We start from the raw sequence: 18485 nt of genomic DNA, 5'->3' as shown, positions 1-18485 counted from the left end.
AAAAAAAATCCTGCTCTAGATGTATCATTTCCAGTAAAGGTCTTTGGCATCCTGATACAGTTTCATTTCAGCTTCCTCCATCTGTTCATGTAGATCCTGTAATTCAAACATAACCACCTGAAATTTTCTGTGGCCTCAATGAAGTCTTCACTACTGGGATAAAGGGGAGAGCCCAGCTTGTCTAGAGGGACCTCATATGGCCCTTATTCTTGGCCAGTCATGTCTAAAGCTTTCTGTGTCCTGGAGCTCCATTTTGCGGGTAGCTGGTCAAAGTCTCTGAGCAGCACTCTCTGTGCCAGTAACCAGAACTGTAGCTTGCTCTTTGGGGTCAACTGTTGGGCAGCAGCTGCTGAGCCTTCAGAAAAACATTTGTCTTGGATTTCTCAGCTCAGACCTCATTCTGGCACTTTGCCTACTTAGACCCATTTCAGCCTCTGTGGTTGTCTAATTTCCAGGTTGAACAAGGATACTACGTGACCGCTTCCCTGCAGACTAAGATATTAAAGCTGAGGCATGAAACAGAAGAGCTTTTGCTGAGTTGTGTCCATGATGCTAGTGTGGCAGCATTAGGTACTACAGTGAGGTGGCAGCACTGATGCACAAACCCAACAGGATTGCAGGAGCTAAAAGAGCCAGTGGGGTGCAGGAGCAGTGTTAACAGTGTCTTAAGTACACAGGTTGTGGTGGTCCCCAAGACCTGGGCTGAAGAAGTGTTTGCAAGCATTACTTTTCCATAATGCACAAAAATCACTGGGGATGAGGTAAAGGTGGAAGGGTAGAGCAAGTATAGTACTCAATCTTCAGCTTGATAAATAGATGAGAGCTCTGTTCTCTTCCCCCTTGTGTTTAACTGAGCCTTTCCAGTATCTTGTCAGTTTGTGGTGTTTTTGGTGGTTATTAATACCTCTGGTGACAGTTTCCAATTGTGCTGTGTTGTTAGAAGAGTTTTCCTGGAAATCACAGGTGAATTGGCAGATCTGAAGGGTTGACAGCTTGTCAAAATATAGCTGCTAGGTGCAGTCATCTAAGCTCTCATTCTTTCAGTACCAGTATAGAACATGAGATTGACAGCCTGGAGAGTGAAACTGTTTTTGCACAGATCAGATAAAGCACACTCTGTGACAGTGCATACTCTCCAATGTGTGGAAGTATCTCCTGTCAACTACAGAGGGAGGGGAGTGGGGACGTGGGGATTATAACCATTGCTTTTGAGTGAAAAAGTTATGTGGTTGGGCATTAATAGGTTAAAATGCCAACAATCACCCATCTTTTCCAACTGCAGGGAACTGAATAATCCTGTCTCTGTAGCCTGGGAACTGTAGCAGGCAGCTTTTGCTTTCTCTCTACTCCGACAGGTCTTACACAGGCTGCAAGTGACTCTGTCCAACCTCACCCTGTTCTTCCCCTTTGGAAAATCCTACTTGCACAACTACCTGAGAGAGTGCTTCATCCTTGCCCTGAGTTACCAGGAAGGCAGCTGAGTTTCCATCTCTCATATTTGGCCTTCCCTGTGGAAGTGATAAAAATATGAGTCAGCGCTGGGTGCAGTAGCAGTTTGGGTAATACAGGATCCATTCCCACTGGAGCTCAAGCTGATGCTACTGAACTCCTCATGGGTGTCTTTTAATTCCTCCTTGCTGACATCAAACTGGACAGAAACTGAACAAACAGCTTAAAAATTACATCTCCAGTCATTCTTTCCTCCCAGACAAACCCATCTCTGTACATGACAAGAAGTTGACAGAAAGAAGCTCTAGCAGCTCTGGAAAACTTTTTTTCTTTTCCCCACCCCAACACCCACTGTTTTGCAGCAAGAGAGCAAAAGTTAATTATTTCCAACAGGAATTTTTAAGTATATTGACACCAACTGCCTACTAAGTGCCTGTTTTTTTAATGCTATTTCTTTACGGTTCACTTTAGAGTAATTAATGAAGGGCAGTATTATTCCTCCAGTAAGTCCTCTTACTTTAGCTTCCTTGCCTGTAACAGCCACACAGGTGGATGGCAAACCATAAACAGAACTGTTGTCTCCTACGTCCCACACCAGTGGTGGCTCCTTCCTGAAAATAGGAAATTAATTTAAGCATATTATTGTCCTTGAAAGTATGCAGTTTTGGCATCGATTACATACAATCATTAAAGGCTCCCTCTCTTGCTTTCTTTCTGTCAGGGAGGATAACTTTTCCCTTCTTTCCCCTCCCTGTAATGCACACTCTAAAACAGGGAGACAGGAGGTTCATACAGTTCTGTCTTCAAGTGGAGTGGGTAAGGAAGCCTGATCATGAAAAAGGTGCAAAAATGAGTTATTGAGAAAGAAACAGGAGACGAGTGTTCCTACAAGAAAGGCTCAAATAATTTTAATAAGCATGGGAGTGCTTTCTCTCTCAAATGTGAACACCTTTCCAAAACAATAGGAAGGAGAACATCAGAAATCCAACCAGGCCAAGAAAGCAGTGAAATTTTCAAGAAAAAATACTTTTGTGTTGTGGTTTTTCTGAGTTTGGCAGTATTTAAAATATCTTTAGATTTAGCCTGTTCAGCGGTGAATTTTCTAACTGGGGAAGAAGCAGAAATGCAGTATGGATATTTAGCTGGGCTCTTCAACTTAACCCTGCTTGTATTCTGAGAAACTCTCACAAGAAGTACAACAGAGCCAGCATTTCTAACAAACCAAGCTCCCAAATTGGGATTTCTTGGGGAATCTAAAGCTGCGCGGAGCTCACAAACAACCCGGATGTGCCCAGGCTTGAGCATTTCCCTGGGGATTTTAAAAACCAGATGACTTGTTCTGCCTGTGCATGTTGGAGAAGAGGGAGATGTAAGAATGTGTGTAAGTGTGAGCAGAACGTGTGGCTTTGGAGAGGTTGCCACTGACCCCTTTGGTGCTGTGGGGAGGGAAGGCCAGGCCTGGGGAGGGCTGGCCTTGCACCCCTTATCCCTCTGCTCTTATGGCCACTGCTACAAAATGGAAACTGAAAGAGATTGCTTTGTTTTGGCAGAAAAACAATTACGTGGAAACTAGTACTGCTGTTTTATCAGGGGTAAACAGATGCTTTCTGGGCTTTGAAACAGCCACTTTGTGTCTCCTTTATCTTCTCTAACCCACCCACCCCCCACCCCCCCCCACCCCCCCACTGCCAGGGATGTTCTTAGAGATCTTCTTATCTAACCACAAAGCTGTTTGGATCAAGAAGTGTAGTGGATTGTTTAAAGGCTAGTGGAAAGATTATGCTGCCAAGAAAGACTGCTCCTGCTTAGAAGTTTAGCAGCAGCCCTGGTGTTAGCACAGCTGGAATCAAAATTGCTGCAGCTGCTGATGGCTGAAGTTGGGCCTCTTCCCCAGACAACCTTTGCTGTCTGCTGATCTGGTCACTGAGGGTGTCCTCTCTGTCTTCCACCCACCTGCAAATGTTTCTTACAAATGCTTTCAGAATAAAATGTTTTGAGGAAGTATACCTGGGTGCTTCAATATTTTAGCTGACCATTTCCAAAGTTCTTGCAAGGGCTGTTTCAAAATACTGTGCAGGGTTAACTCCTATGGTTACTAGCAATGACCAGACACAGGGAGATGATGGCCACAGCTATGTATGTTTCTGCCCAGTCCCTTGCCATCATCCCATACATGCCAATTTTAGTATGTCTGGAGATTTCATAGGTCTGTTTTTCACTAGATGGAAATCATGACTTTTGTTCAGTTATGCAGTTCGAAGACTAGCTAATGTGTCATTTTGTCCAGTTCCTCATTCTACATCTTAAATTTACGTCAAAACTTTATTTAATCCTTTGCCTGCTGCAGCCTATGAAGACTAGCCAGCATGATTTTGACTTGAGGCACAATTCTGCAGCTGATTTTTTGCCTCCCTCATGTTTTTTAACTTTGTGAACACATTGTATCCAGAAATTATTTTGTATGTGCTCTTTCACTGGAGATGAAATTCACTGTAACTACAGGAAACCCTTAGCTTTCTTCCAGTTTTCTTAGCTGGCTATTAAGTGTCTGTGTGTGGTTAACTAACTAGGATACAGTGAAGGTAGTTCCTTTAATTATTTTGATTGTGTTTTCTCTGTTTCATTTTGTGAGGCTATGCAGCTGGCCTCTGTTAGAGTTATTAAATTGTTCTCCTATAAAATGTTAATTTAACTGTGATACAGTAGATGATAAGACACCAGACTTGGCAGAGTTTGGATGATGTTGTTTGTGGACGTTTGTGTGTAGTGCCTGAACCAAGTATCCAGCTGATTAAAATATGTTGGTAAACTTTTGCTTTTCTGCAGTACTGTGATAAGAGTTGGTTCAGTCAGTGTATGTTTCGCTCAAGGTATTGAAATATTTTCCAAAGGTAGTAGAGTGGTTTCAGCTGTGCTTTACAGGTGCAGAGAAGCAGAACTACAACATGGTAATTTGAAAGTCATGGGCTAAAGGCATTGGGACTCCTTGCATTTAGACCTTGCTATAACTAAGTGTTATAGTGTTGATGGTGTTGATGTTCTGGTGTTGATGGTAGTGATGTTTTAAAGATGCTTGGTATAAGCTTGAACTGTATTCATTTCCAGTAGCAGCTACTAATTTGGGATATTTAATTTGATATCTAAAGTGATCAGCCCTCATTCAGTACTTCCTGAAAACTGTGTTGCTCTAGAATATGTTACATTGTGCTTTAAAAAACCCCAAAATTGTAAATAGAAATCACTTTTAATAGTCACCTCATTAAAGTTAATAAAGACATTACTAAATTCTGAATCTTTTTATGCAGGCTTGAACAGGTGGAGTGTTCAGGATCATACATGTCTCTTCTAGTCCCACTGTCCCTATATTATTTATTATATTTTAACCAAGATAAGCTTTTTGGAAGTATTCTGTTGTATGGATTTGGGCAAGAAGACCTTGTTGGAAATGTTCTTGAACCAGACGTCACAAAACATAATTGTACATAGAAATAATTTGGGTTTGCTATTAACAAGATGTTATGCCTTACACATGAAAGTTGGTAGGGACACATGCAGAGATGCAGTGTTTCATCAATTTCTAGCTTTCTTGCACTGAAGTGCAGGGAGGGACCCTTCTATATGATTTCATTTATCTGAGGGCTCTAGTGAGATTGAGTGGTCCTGGATCATTGATTCTGGAAAGTGAAGAGACGAGCAATTGAAAAAAGCTGCTTCCTATCCTGCACAAAAAGCCTGAGGCACCTGTGGCAAAGAGGATGTATCTTAACATGCACAGGGAAAATTACAGTACAGTTCCATGTAGTTAAGTACGGTGTGAAACTTAATAAATGGCCAGGTTTGAACGTAAAGACAAGTCATGGGTTTTTCTTGTGCAGCTGTCCCTGTTGGGGAAAAATGGAATAATATTATCAGTTGAGTTCAAAGTTAATATTTATACAGCAAGTTGATAGGATAACTATTCAAATATTTAGCACTTGCTTGTTTTCATTACAGGAACTGCAAAGCTCAGAAAGAGGACGCTTTCTACTGCAACATGCTGTTCCCTTCTCTGCTTTTTTGACGGACAGCTTTGGGCGTCAGCATAATTACTTGCGAATTTCTTTGACTGAGAAATGCAACCTCAGGTGTAAGTGTCTGCTTGCTTTCTTGCACAAAGCTCTTATGCACCATATTGTGCAAAGGCCAAGAACTGAGTTAGGGTACTTATTGTTGTGTTGGCCCTGTGCTGTTTCTTGTCTTCACAAAGTAATGTTAAAGGTTAAATAGAGACTGGTTTGGTGCTGAGTGGCTGGTGGGATGGGGAAGCAGGAGCAAGGCTAGGGATCTGCCAGAGACGGGTGGGAGTGACAGGTCTTCCATCGGACTTGGCGTGGTTTGGATGATAGTACTTGTGGATGTTTGTATACTGTACACAAAGTGTGTGATAAGCTCCTACCTAGATATTCCCACAATTAGGTCTGCAAAGGTTGTGGCAATGTCCCAGTGCTTGCCTGTTCAATTTGGTGTCTCTGAATGCAGGCTAGATAGAAATAAGTTCAGCTTTTCCTTCAATATAGATCTATTGTAATTTTGAGACCCATCAAATGAGTCTTGGGTTGTCTTCTGAAGGAAAACAGGAAATTGGTAGGAGATTGCTTGTAAGATTTGGTGTATTATCTTCTCTGTATTTCAGAAAAGCAGAGTTGTTTGACATCCATTAAAGACAGTTGCACTTGGTGCATTTTGACCATCAATACCAGATTAATTGCTGCTGGTTATTTTTTCCCCCATGTATTTCTGTATTCTGTGTTTCAGGTCAGTATTGTATGCCAGAGGAGGGTGTTCAGCTGACCCCTAAATCAGAGCTACTTACTGCTCAGGAGATAATCACCCTAGCCAGACTGTTTGTGAAAGAAGGTGTAGAGAAGATCCGACTGACAGGAGGAGAGCCACTTATCCGTCCTGATGTGGTTGATATTGTGGGTGAGTTCCCATGTACAATACAGTGTGTTTCAAAGTGACTTGGTATATATTGATCCAAGAACTACGCTTATAACTATCTACTAATACAGTCCAGCAACATGGGGAATAATTATACATTAAATGACAGTCCTTTTTCCTAACATTGTGAAATGCAAGGTAGCTCCTTTCAGAGAACTTCCACTTCTGCTCTCCTGCTTGGATGGAACTTGTCTCTTCATATTATAACAGCTGAACTTAGCATTGTCTTCATATTCAACATCTACTAGAACAGCTTGCAATAATGGAGCCTTGGGGTGAAAAATCAAATATTGATGTGACCAGGTCCTCACTGGGGAGGAACAGTTGATACATGCTTACAAACAAAACAGGTTTTCTTTTGGATCTGGGGGAGGGGGGGGGGTGGGGGTGGTGTTTTTGGGTCTTGTTTTGTTTCTTTGATAATAGATGTCACTTGCTTGTCTGTGTTTAATAAGGAATGGTGGAAATGCCTTTTTTTACAGTTATTGATGAAGACTATTACTTCAATGGACTATAAATTACTGGGTATTATATTGGCTGACCGTGCCTGTTCTTTCCTTGAGCCAGGTGGTTTTTTCCTTGTCCAAAGTCTCATATGTTATGGACATTACAATAGCTTTGTGTAGTGGCAATGTATTCATTTAAGGCTATGTAGGTGGGAGCACTTTGGTGTATTGTAGGCAACAGAACTTGTCTGTTTCTGCATGTGTAAGTACTCTTATAAGTACTGAAGATAAGAAAGGGTTAATATGGAAGATGAAGGTCTTGAAAGTAGAGTAACTGTCTACTGATACACTGAGCTTTGGTGCAGAAAACAGTTGGTCTCTGCTCCTGCTCTGTTTTGTTCAGGATTTGGACAGCCTTTATGTTCTTTTCCAAAGGAAGCAGCAGAGCAGTGTAGTATGTAGAACTGACCTGTTTATAGCTGGAAAAGGTGTGGCTACAATGAGCTGGCTTGAGTTTCCTTGAACCTTGATTGTGAGGAGTCCTGAAACTGCACTAACTTCATCTTTTTGGAACTCTGGAATACCATTCTCTAGGGCATTTTGCCCATGCATGATAGGTTATTTTTTTTATTTAGGATTGAGAGAGCTATGTGCCTTTCAAGAGACCTGTTTCTTTCAAGAAGAAAGACAGATTCTTAGTGATCATTTTAATGGATGACAAGAGATATCTTGGGGTAAAGGTAATGGATGTTAAGATGATTGTCCTGTTTTGTCAGGAATTTGTATTAGCCTCACAGGTTTTTTCTAAGGCATGTTGAAAATTGGCAATTTAAACCTATGAACACTTTTTGTTTTCTCAGACTTTGGTGTTACTTTATGGTGCACAAGTTTGGGATCAAGATAAAAGTCTCAAAACTAAATAGATCACATGTAACAACTATGAGGAAAACTCACTGGAGGGAAAACAAGCCCAAAAATGTCTTCTACAGAATTTGCATTAGGCACCTTTATTGAAGCTATTTTAGCACAATGTACTGGTTTGGGCTGGGACAGAATTAATCTGGATTTCTAGATGGTTTATAGAAGCTGGATACAATATCTCAGGTGCTGAATAGGGTTGAGATTTAAGTTAGGTTTGTTTTCAGCAAACCTTTCTCTTAATCATAAATGGTCTGTGAAATACCAATAAATCTCAAAAATATTAATGCTGTATTACTATTACTGTATTTTTCTAATATTCAAGTTCAAACTTTTTTAGTTGTTTAGTGAGCAAATGTGACTTGAAGCTACTGTAGGGGACCGTGTTATTCAGAGATCGGCTACAGTTCTTTAGCTTATTTCAAATGTTCTTTTAATGCATGCACATACATAAACTATGACTCAGCAACACTGACACTTGCTGAAAGCTGAATCATGTCCTGGCAACTGCTGAAAACATGTTTGAGACTTTTCTGAAGCAGCTGATAGTGGAATATAGAATCCATCTCCTTTGGGATACTCAGAGTTTAAAATAGCACCAGATATAAACTGTGTGATAGCTGTTTATTATTAATAGTCTAAGAAGTACACATCTGCACTGACAAAATAATTTTCCATGGGGTGGGGGACAGGCAGCTAGATGCCTTTTTATAGTAACATACACATTTCGATTAGGAGATACACATACCTTTTCTGGACTCAATCAGAAGCGCAGTTGAGGAAATGATTAGAAGAGAATATTTAAGCAACTTGTCTATTTAAGAAGATGCTCCTGATCCTAAAGGAAAAAGTAAATATAAAAGGGTTTACCTGATGTCTTGAACCTGACATGGAAGCTTTTATCTTCATGCTATTGAATGATAGTATTTGTTCTGTTTCCTTTTCTACTTAATAGTTTTATCTGTTGCCTTTGCTTGTGCTGATTGTTGCTAAAGCAGTGACCAAAGGTCAGCAAACAGACTTAATACAGGTACAAGGTGAGTTACAAAGTTATGAAATCTCTTTAATACCTTTTGAATTTAGAGGTCCACAAGCCAAGAAACTAAGCAACTGCAAATGTTCCACTTAGCTTGCACTAATAAGGCAGAGTGTACTAACTGGTCCTTTTTAATTAGTGTTAAGTCTCCATCTCTTTAAGTTCTCAAGGTGGGCTTCTATCCAGTTTGTTATTACAGATGGTTCCACATATTGGTGTATTTCCAGTGCCTCATCTGTATCTCCTCCTGTCTGATGAAGAAGAAGATGCATTGATAACAGCTGCCTGTTAATGCTGCCTGCATTAACTGACCCAATCAGCGGGTCCTACTTTTTTTAATTTTTCCATTTTAGGCTGCAGCATGGCTTTGGTTTCCTTCAATGTCTTTACGCATTTTACATTTCTAGCAATGAAGCCTGTATGACAGCTAGTCTTTTTTTCTCTGTTGTTAGGAGGTTGACCATTTTGTGTGTTGAGGCTGTAAGTAAAAGTAGTGGTGTTCCTATGCTCTCACAAAGACTAGGCTGCTAGTGGTAGCTAGTGTTAAACAATCTTTTGCAAACTCGGACCAATAGCACTCATCCTCTAGGAAGAGGTTATTCCTGGTCAGTGGGGAGGATTTTGAGAGGTGAATGCCAGAAAAATCTAGTTCTTACTAAAGATTGCTCTTTTGTTATAACCTCAGGTTACAAATATCTTTATGGGGCTCTTAAGCATGTTGCAAAATCCTGCTGCTGTAAATTTCAGAATCTTTGGTGTGACCCAGCTTGTCCCATTCCAGAGTTTTTGAGAATAGCTGGGAAATGAGATAAAGCAGAAGTAAAGCCCTTACCAACATGAACAAACAGAGGTAAAACAGGGAGGGAAGAAGGGACTGTGAAATATTCGTGCTGTAAATAAAGCTGCATCAAGAGTAAGGGTTCTTCAAATATTTCTCAGCAAATTAGGGAGGAGACTATGAGAGAAGGGAGGAGGGAAAATAAGAAAATACTTTGCCATGGCTCTGCAAGTGGTTTATGAGGGTTTTTTCCTATTTGTTATTGTACTGATAACTGGAAGTTTGAAAGCCTGCCTGCTGGAGATCTGGTATGCTGAGGATTTCTGTATTTGGCTTATGAGAAGGCAGCTATTTTCTGAATCTTAATCTCATATTAACTGTTTCTTATGTAGTTTTCTTTTGTTAGCCATTTTTTAGTGTCTTGCATAAGCCCTCTTCAACTGGCGGGGCTACCACTGTGGGTAATGGAAATATTTCAGTTGTCAAGTGCAAGCGTTCTGTCCTTTGGGTGTTGTTGCCTTGGATTCTCTATAATGGTCTAATATGTTGACCTTATCCTGTTTAGTTAGGAGTATATGTGGTATTTCTTTCAGCAGTTTAAAGTCGCTACTGCTGGCAGCTACCTCTGGGTTAGAACTGTTTTTTGGTAAAGCATTGTAGGATAAATGTTGCTAGATAAATGCAGCTAGTTCGGGTGTCAGGTGTGAAAGGGATGGCTTGCTGCTTATTCTTATTGCAGAACACAGTATTCAGTTTGCAAAGCTAGATTGAGGAAAAGAAGGTAAACAAAATCAGAGGCCTTCTTCCAACGATAAAGTAGCTATTTATTCTAAGAAATGAGAACAAAATTAGTGTGCACTTTCAGTGTTTTTATAACCAATTTTGCTTGCAATAAACTACTCTCTCATACCTTTTGAAATGTATTTGTGCTAAAATGAGTGTCTCAAACTGATACAGCTGGAAGCAGGCTGAAGCACTTAAGTGCATGTTTAAGAGTCCATGTTTTCCTCACGCCCTCAGTGATATTTTCTTTCTTTGTTTCACAAATCTTCTTCTGGGTTTTCTGTGTAACTTACAGTTGAATTACTTCTTTTAAAGTGTTCTTTTTACTTTTTATTTTCCTAGGTCAACTGTACAAGCTAGAAGGGCTTAAAACCATTGCTGTCACAACCAATGGGATCAACTTATCCAGACTGCTGCCTGGACTGAAGGAGGCAGGACTGAATGCCATTAACATTAGCCTGGATACTTTGGTCCCAGCTAAATTTGAGTTCATTGTCCGGAGGAAAGGTACATGCTTGTCTTCAAAGGCAACTGTGTTAACACTTACCGTAATGTTGTGAGTTGTTTGGTATGTCTTTCACACTCAGTTACTTTGAGAGGGGAGTGAATTGCTATCCTTCTGAGGCTAGGAAAAATAGTCTATACTAGCTTATTTGGTAGTGACTCATTTTCCTTCTTTCTACAACCCTTAGGCAGGTAGAGCCCCTTTAGTTGGAGGAACAGAAGATGCTCAGCTCACCACAGTCAGTGGGACTGTGACTACAGCTGCCAGTAACTGGCTGACTACTGATTAGTCATGGATATCAAGAGGACTCTACAAATCTTGTGTTGGTCTCGTGTGCTGCTGTTCTTTAATACCGTTCAAAAAAGAGATGTTCCTGCTAATAGCAGCCAGGGACTAAGATGCCATAAGAACTGAACTTCTTGTCACGAATAGCAGCAGTTTCCAGAATTTATATTTGGGGCATGCTAGCAGTGGTCTCAATTGTGATTAGTGATGTTCCCTACCTCCACTACTTTTTGACAGGAATAAACATAAACCGTACCTGAGGTCATTTGAGGACGGGTGTCAACTTTCTAACCTCTCTGATTGAAGTAGTAATTCCAAACAAAGTTTCAAAAATGCTTGGACGTGCCCAGTGTTACAGATTCTTGTTTAAATGAATCCTAAAGTTCATTATGAAGTTCAGCTTCATAGTTGGGCTTCCTTCCAACTTAAAACTGATTTGATCTTGTATCATTCCATTTCTGTCCAGTAACTTTGGCAGTCTGTGAACTTCTAATTCGGACAAAACCTCCAAGTAGCCACTAGATGGTGCAACAATGTAAGATAAATGTAGGGCAAGGGATGTAGAAATCTGGGATGCTGTGAGAAATAATTTCAATGTTTGAATCATTCCGCTATCAAATCGAAGTTCTGCTGGCAGGTGCAGAAAGGTGTCCTTGTCTACAGTCTCTCTGGAAGCACATCTTCAGGTTTCTTACATCATGGTGCAGAAATCTGTTCCTGTCATAAATCTGACTGGAGCATTATCCTTCCAGTGTAGGCTATTGCATTAATATGGTTGTGTCATGGCACAGCTGGCTCCCAGAGAAGCATCTGGGAGTATCTAATCACAAGCAGGTGTTGACTGTGCTCTTCCTTCTGCTCTCTGCATTTGCATATTACCTGGTTTATAACAGTCACTGGAAACAAGCCCTTGCTTTGCTGCTGAAGGGGCAAACCCGATCCTCCAGCTTCCCGAATTATATGTCCACAGCTCTTCATATCTGATTGGAAGCTGTTAGTAATGTGCTGCTTAAAAAGTAAACTAAAAGTTATTGGGGGGGTGAAGGTAATTTTTATTTATATAAATGTTCTCCTCCCCTCTTCCCCCTTTAAATAAAAAAGGTCTTTAACCACAAAGAGAGAAGTTGCTCAGCTGAATAGCATAGGGAATGAACAGAGAAATTTCTGTGCCTCAATATTTTCAAGGAGGATAATAAAGTCTCCAAATCATAGATATGTTTTTTAAGTGGGGATCAGATAAAAATAGTAAATGCTGAGTTGGGTTTTTTCTTTTCTTAAGGGCTGAAATTATGTAAAAATACTTTTTTATTGTTTTTGAGGGTTTTTTATTTAATAGGAGATTTCCAAGTATGGAATGAGCAGAGAATAAGGTGCCTGCCCTACTGTGCAACCCTGTGTCCCGTGGCAGTTCCAGAGGCAACAAGATATAGCTCTATTAAGGTGAGAGGGATTCCTGGTTTTAGACTCCTACAGGCTGATAACTTCTGTGGAAAGTAAAGTTTGCATCTGATTATGGAGCTAACCAGGAACTCGAGAAACTTGCAATCAGTTTTTCTGCTCCTCTGGAAACTCATTCTAGGGTTTTAGGAAAAGGCTGAAATTTTGTATCTTTGGTGCAGCTGACCTGCATTACACCTGCTTTTATTCCCAAATGGTTGCATAGAGGGAATGACTGTGAGATGATCAGAGATTTCACTGATGTATGAAAGCACATGAGAGGACCGTAATATTTCTACTTTTCCCCATCTACCACATTGTAAGGGATGAACAAATGAAAAGTACTTTCTTGCAGGTAGCCAGTCTAACCTGTTTCACAGCCTGTCCTTTTTTGTTCAGTACAAGGAAAAAGAGATAATATTGTACTGTAATTGATTCATTAAACATTGGCTTGAAGCCTTTCTTCTTGTAAGGATTAAATGTTGGGAGGTGCTGTCCCACATAGGATTGTTCTGGATGTGTCTAAGGTTCTCTGTGCTTTAAAGTTGGCTAAAGTTATGATTTCAGAAGAAATCTAAAGTGATGAAAATATTTAAATTTTTCATTGGGTGGAAGAGAAGAAGGGTTGTCATTTTGAAATGTCAAACAAAAACTTAGAGAACTTCTGAGCCTTGACAGCGTTTCCTGACACAATGATATCTAGTATTCATTTCTGCTCTAATATTTTGAAATGTTTTGGTTTTATTGTTTTTGTTGTTCCATTACCACACAAGGACTTTGATCTAGAAGAGATGTTTTAGTAAGTATGGAAATACAAATGAACTCTTAACAGCTTTCTGTAAAGAAAAAACAGAAAACATTTAACATCAAAATATGAAATGCAGTTACAGATTTTTATTTTTTTTACTGTAACTTTTTTTTAAAAAATAATCACCCTGCCCCCAAAATCTTTTAGTGGAAACAAGCTCATAGTTGTTGTTAACCAGAATAGCTTACTTTATTTTTCTTTGTAGAGATTTTTGATAGCTGTTCTAAACCACACCCTTGTGCTAGCATGGCAGGAGGTAAGAGGCAGAACTGGGAAGGACATTGAGTTATATGCATTGTGAGCTGTAATCCTGTTCCATACCACTACAGCAAGCTGAGCCCAAGCATGCCAGTATTCAAACATGCGGAGTTTTTGATCTGCTGCTTGCTAGTGATTGCTTCCTGGCCTTTTTAGTTAAGTTCAGTTTCACCTTTCTGCAATCGTGAAGTAGCAGGTTCTCTGAGCTGTTGCAGAGCTTTTTTATTGCATTTGTGGCTCTGGGATGTGCTTACAGCAGTGTATCATTATCTCTGTTGCCACATTCAGCCTGAGAACTTGGTTAATTAGAATGAAACCTACCACCGGTGCTGCAAACTTACTGGGCATATGCAAAACAAGTAGGTGGTGAAGGAGAAGGGTGACAAGTCATAACTTCAAACAGTTGCTTGCAAGAGTTATTTCACTGTCGTCTTCTTGTTCTTCACCTCTCTTTTTGCAGCCAAGACTAGTATTAGGACTGGCTTATAAAACAGTTGGCATTTTCTGCTTTCCTGTGTCCATGCTTTAGAATCATAGAATCATTTAGGTTGGAAAAGACCTTCAAGATCATCGAGTCCAGCCATCAACCATGCCCACTAAACCATGTTATGGAGTACCTTGTCTACATGCTTTCTGAATACCTCCAGGGATGGTGACTCAACCACTTCCCTGGGCAGCCTATTCCAATGACTGACAACCCTCTCAGTAAAGAAATTTTTCCTAATATCTCACTTAAATCTGCTTTGCTGCAACTTGAGGCCATTTCCTCTCGTCCTATCTCCAGCCACCTGACAGAAGAGACCAGCACCCACCCCACTACTACCCCCCTTCAGGTAGTTGTAGAAAGCGATAAGGTCTTCCCTCAGCCTCCTCTTCTCCAGACTAAACAGCCCCAGCTCCCTCAGCCGCTCCTCATAAGACTTGTGCTCCAGGCCCCTCACCAACTTGGTTGCCCTTCTCTGGACACACTCCAGCACCTCAATATCTTTCCTGTAGTGAGGGGCCCAAAACTGCACACAGTACTCGAGGTGTGGCCTCACCAGTGCCGAGTACAGGGCAACAACCACCTCCCTGCTCCTGCTGGCCACATTATTTCTGATACAGGCCAGGATGCCGTGGGCCTTCTTGGCCACCTGGGCACACTGCTGGCTCATATTCAGCAGGCTGTCAACCAGCACCCCCAGGTCTTTCTCTGCTGGGCAGCTTTCCAGCCACTCATCCTCCAGCCTGTAGCACTGCATGGGGTTGCTGTGACCGAAGTGCAGGACCCAGCACTTGGCCTTGTTGTTCATACAACTGGCCTCAGCCCATCGATCCAGCCTGTCCAGATCTCTCTGTAGAGCCTCCCTACCCTCAAGCAGATCAACCCTCCCTCCCAACTTGGTGTCATCTGCAAACTTGCTCAGGGTGCATTCAATCCCCTCATCCAAATCATTGATAAAGACATTAAACAGAACGGGGCCCAACACTGAGCCTTGAGGAACACCACTTGTGAGCTGCTGCTAACTGGATTTCACCCCATTCACCACAACCCTCTGGGCTCATCCAGCCAGCCAGTTTTTCACCCAGCGAAGAGTACACTTGTCCAAGCCATGAGCCGCCAGCTTCTTGAGGAGTATGCCATGAGAGACAGTGTCAAAGGCCTTGCTGAAGTCAAGGTAGACAACATCCACAGCCTTTCCCTCATCCAATAGGTGGGTCACCTGGTCATAGAAGGAGATCAGGTTGGTCAAGCAGGACCTGCCTTTCGTAAACGCGTGCTGATAGGGCCTGATCTCCTGCTTGTCCTGGACTTGCCATGTGAGTGCTCTCAAGACAAACCATTCCATAATCTTCCCTGGTACCGAGGTCAATGGCTTTACTGGCCAGAAAGCAGTTAAGTGAAAGTTTCCTGTGTCTCCTTTTTTTCTGATCTTGAACACATCCAATATTAAGTATGCACAGAATACTATTGAGTTATTGCTTATTTCTGGTAAAGCACTTGCAGATTAATGAAGATACGATCTCTTCACTAGAGAATCTGAGCTTCCAGTAGACAAGAGAGACGGAAAAGGAGTGTGGTGGACCTACACAGAAAAATGTGTGATTGGGAACGGCACAGGGATTGTCAGCACAAAATTCTGGAAGATGTTGCCGTTTTGCTAACATATGTAAAGTATTTGCTGTTGAAGACAACAGCTTCAGAAGAAGGAGCTCAGTCTCATGCAGTGTTTGATCTTTCATATCTGAGTTTAGTGTGCAGAACAGGAAGGGAACTTAATCTAGTACCTGACAGGGTAATAGAGGCATTCACAAACACAGTGCTAGCAGCTGAGCACGCCCACTCACCGGAAATGCATACCCAGATCTTGGTAGCTTGCTGTCTCATTCTTGCTACTATCACCTTGTTTCTCTGCCAGCTGGTGAGTGTGGCAGGGAAGAAATAATATGTCAAGTCTAAAATTGATATCTTGATGAAAGTTTTAACTTTGTTTAAAGTTGACAGAAGGTATGATTTGAATGAGATGATTAAGAGGCTTTCCTAAAGACCTTTGGAATTTCAAAATTGCATTTTTGCTTTATTTTTCTTCCAAATTTAAGAGGTGCCTGTAGGGGTGAAGATGCTTGCCCTAAATTAACTGTATTTCTGTGTCTGGGAGCAGCTGACAAGTATAGGACACACTAAATGGTAGGGTGAAGCTGGGCACTTCATTCGTTGAAGTCACTGCAGTTTTTGACATCTTTGATTTGTTTTCAAGGATCAAAGGCCAACTAAATTGCGTTCATAAATGCTCTAATCCCCCCCACATTGTTCTTACCAGTTTCACAAGGTTAGTCAAAAATTACGATCCTGTAAATGCTGCCTGTGATCTTCAAACTAATGGATACTCAGTAGCTTTGGGAAGCCAATTACATCTGTAGCCAGGGATGAACAGGGAATCGAGGGGCTTTTATTTGTTCCTAACCCCACTCCCCTCCAAACACACTTTAGAAAGAGCCTTTTAAAATTAATCTAGCAATATTGTTGTCTGACTCAGAACAGTGAGATTCTGCCATTTTAGCAAAGACACCTGTGCCGTTATTATCAAAAAAACATTAATTTATTATTCTTTCCTCATTGTTTCTGGAGGCAGTTCACAAATGCTTTCCACTCCCTTTAAGAAGAAAGTAACACAAGGCAAAGATGCAGAAAAGCACACCAGTATTTTTGACTACCCAAATACCAGTTAAAAAATTAATCTTAGTGACTTGACCACAGTAACGCTGGCAGCCTTTGGGGGATTTGGGAGGTGTATGTGTAGAACTGAAGTCTCTTTACTTGCAACTCTTCTTACTTGCAGCCCTGTCTTCTGAATCAGATTGGTTTTTATTTGTCATCTTTTTGTCTTCTACTTAATAACCTCGTTTTGCATTCTGTTTTTTAAAAAAGAAAAGGAAATTTTAATATTTTTTTATATCTTAGGCTTTCACAAAGTAATGGAAGGAATCCACAAAGCCACTGAACTTGGCTACCGTCCTGTTAAGGTAAAGCCAGTGTTCATTTACTCTGAAACTGTTGTGTTTTACCATAAATTGTGATAAAAAATATAGCTTACCTGATGAGGAATTTATTATCTCCCCTCCACCCCATGAATAATTTTTGGCAAAACTGAAGAAAAAATTTTAGTAGACTGAAGAGCACATCAAGAGGTAATGGGGGAAATTCATATAATATTCTTGCGCAGCTGAGGGTGCAGGTTCATATGGCCATATAGCCTATCAATTGCCTAGCTGCAGGCTACAGTGTGGTCCTGCTCTGTACTTGCCTCTTTATACCCCACTCTATTGATTTGGCACTGTGACCTATCTGAGAACTTGGCCAAGGGAGTTAGCAGGCAGAAAACTACCCTGCAGAAAGAGGTTAATTTTCTCCTGGTTTATCACCTTCAGCTGCTAACAGCAGACTCTGATGAGTGCCAGTGTGAGAGAGAGGGAAAGGGAGCCCTCCTTTTGGGGGTGCAGGTAGACCAACTTAGCTGTAATCTGAAACTTCACCCTAACTCGGCCATTTGCAGTTCTACAGCCGTGGTTCCCTTCAGTTTCACCGGTGTTTTGGAAGATCTATTATATATATAAGTGGTTCAGGCTATGGAGCTATGAAAAACACTTGAAATTAAACTAGGTTTTAGGCTTTCCTGAAAGATCTTAAGAATTATGATGCATGATGCTTGGACATACAAGTCTGCCTTGCTAACAGGGAGTGTTTTAGCAACTGCACAGCTATCTGTTGTTCTTCAGATAAAGCACAGAGGACCTGAGGCTCCAATGTAAGTATTGTTTGTGAGGAATGTGCAGAAAACTCAGTTTTAACCTCTTTTTGGAAGAAGGCACAGCTAGTCATCCTGCAGCCTATGGTTATGGAGTGTGCTGTGAACGTTTCCTGGTCTGGGGAATTTGTCTGTGATCTACCATAAAGAGTGCTAAAGAAGGTACCCTGCCGGTACTTTTACAGAACCCATAAAACATAGGACTGGGGAGTGGAGTATCATCTATACCGTTGCAATTCTGCCAACTTGTCTCATCATCTTTTCTTTCAAAAAAAGTGTTCTTTCTATCTACATTGCCTTCTGTAAGTCCTATGAAACGTTGTGTAAGTGAGAAGAAAGTCAGACTCTGCTCACTAGTTTCAGGTGTCTGCTTTACCTACAGGTAAACTGTGTGGTGATACGAGGCTTCAATGAGGATGAACTGCTGGGCTTTGTGGATTTCACAAAGGATCTTCCCCTTGATGTGCGGTTCATAGAATACATGCCCTTTGATGGTAAGCACTTTTGCCTTGAGAT

The 18485-nt window shown here is 41.1% G+C and overlaps 1 protein-coding gene and 1 long non-coding RNA gene across 8 annotated transcripts in view; both read left to right on the top strand.

Annotated features, from left to right (window-relative positions):
- Positions 1 to 18485, top strand: part of MOCS1 (molybdenum cofactor synthesis 1) — a 78592-nt gene that overhangs the window by 2848 nt on the left and 57259 nt on the right. For 6 of the 7 annotated variants that reach the window (XR_007510123.1, XR_007510124.1, XM_049833720.1 and 3 more), the window contains exons 2-6: positions 5443 to 5575; positions 6244 to 6411; positions 10733 to 10897; positions 17126 to 17187; positions 18352 to 18463. Coding sequence is in view for 5 of the 7 variants with exons in the window: in XM_049833720.1 (XP_049689677.1) it covers positions 5443 to 5575; positions 6244 to 6411; positions 10733 to 10897; positions 17126 to 17187; positions 18352 to 18463 (640 nt within the window). In the remaining 2 variants the exon portion in view is untranslated. Of the gene's footprint in view, positions 1 to 5442; positions 5576 to 6243; positions 6412 to 8387; positions 8644 to 8748; positions 8831 to 10732; positions 10898 to 17125; positions 17188 to 18351; positions 18464 to 18485 lie in introns of those variants that run through there. The other variant, XM_049833721.1, reaches the window with a different exon arrangement.
- LOC126052714 (uncharacterized) overlaps positions 1 to 18485 on the top strand; it is a 113166-nt gene that overhangs the window by 53763 nt on the left and 40918 nt on the right. The window lies entirely within an intron of this gene.

Source organism: Accipiter gentilis, chromosome 30, assembly GCF_929443795.1.
Source record: "Accipiter gentilis chromosome 30, bAccGen1.1, whole genome shotgun sequence".
Lineage (NCBI taxonomy): Eukaryota > Metazoa > Chordata > Aves > Accipitriformes > Accipitridae > Astur > Astur gentilis.
The sequence above is the reverse complement of the archived record's forward strand: the minus strand, read 5'-3'. Positions and strand labels throughout refer to the sequence as shown.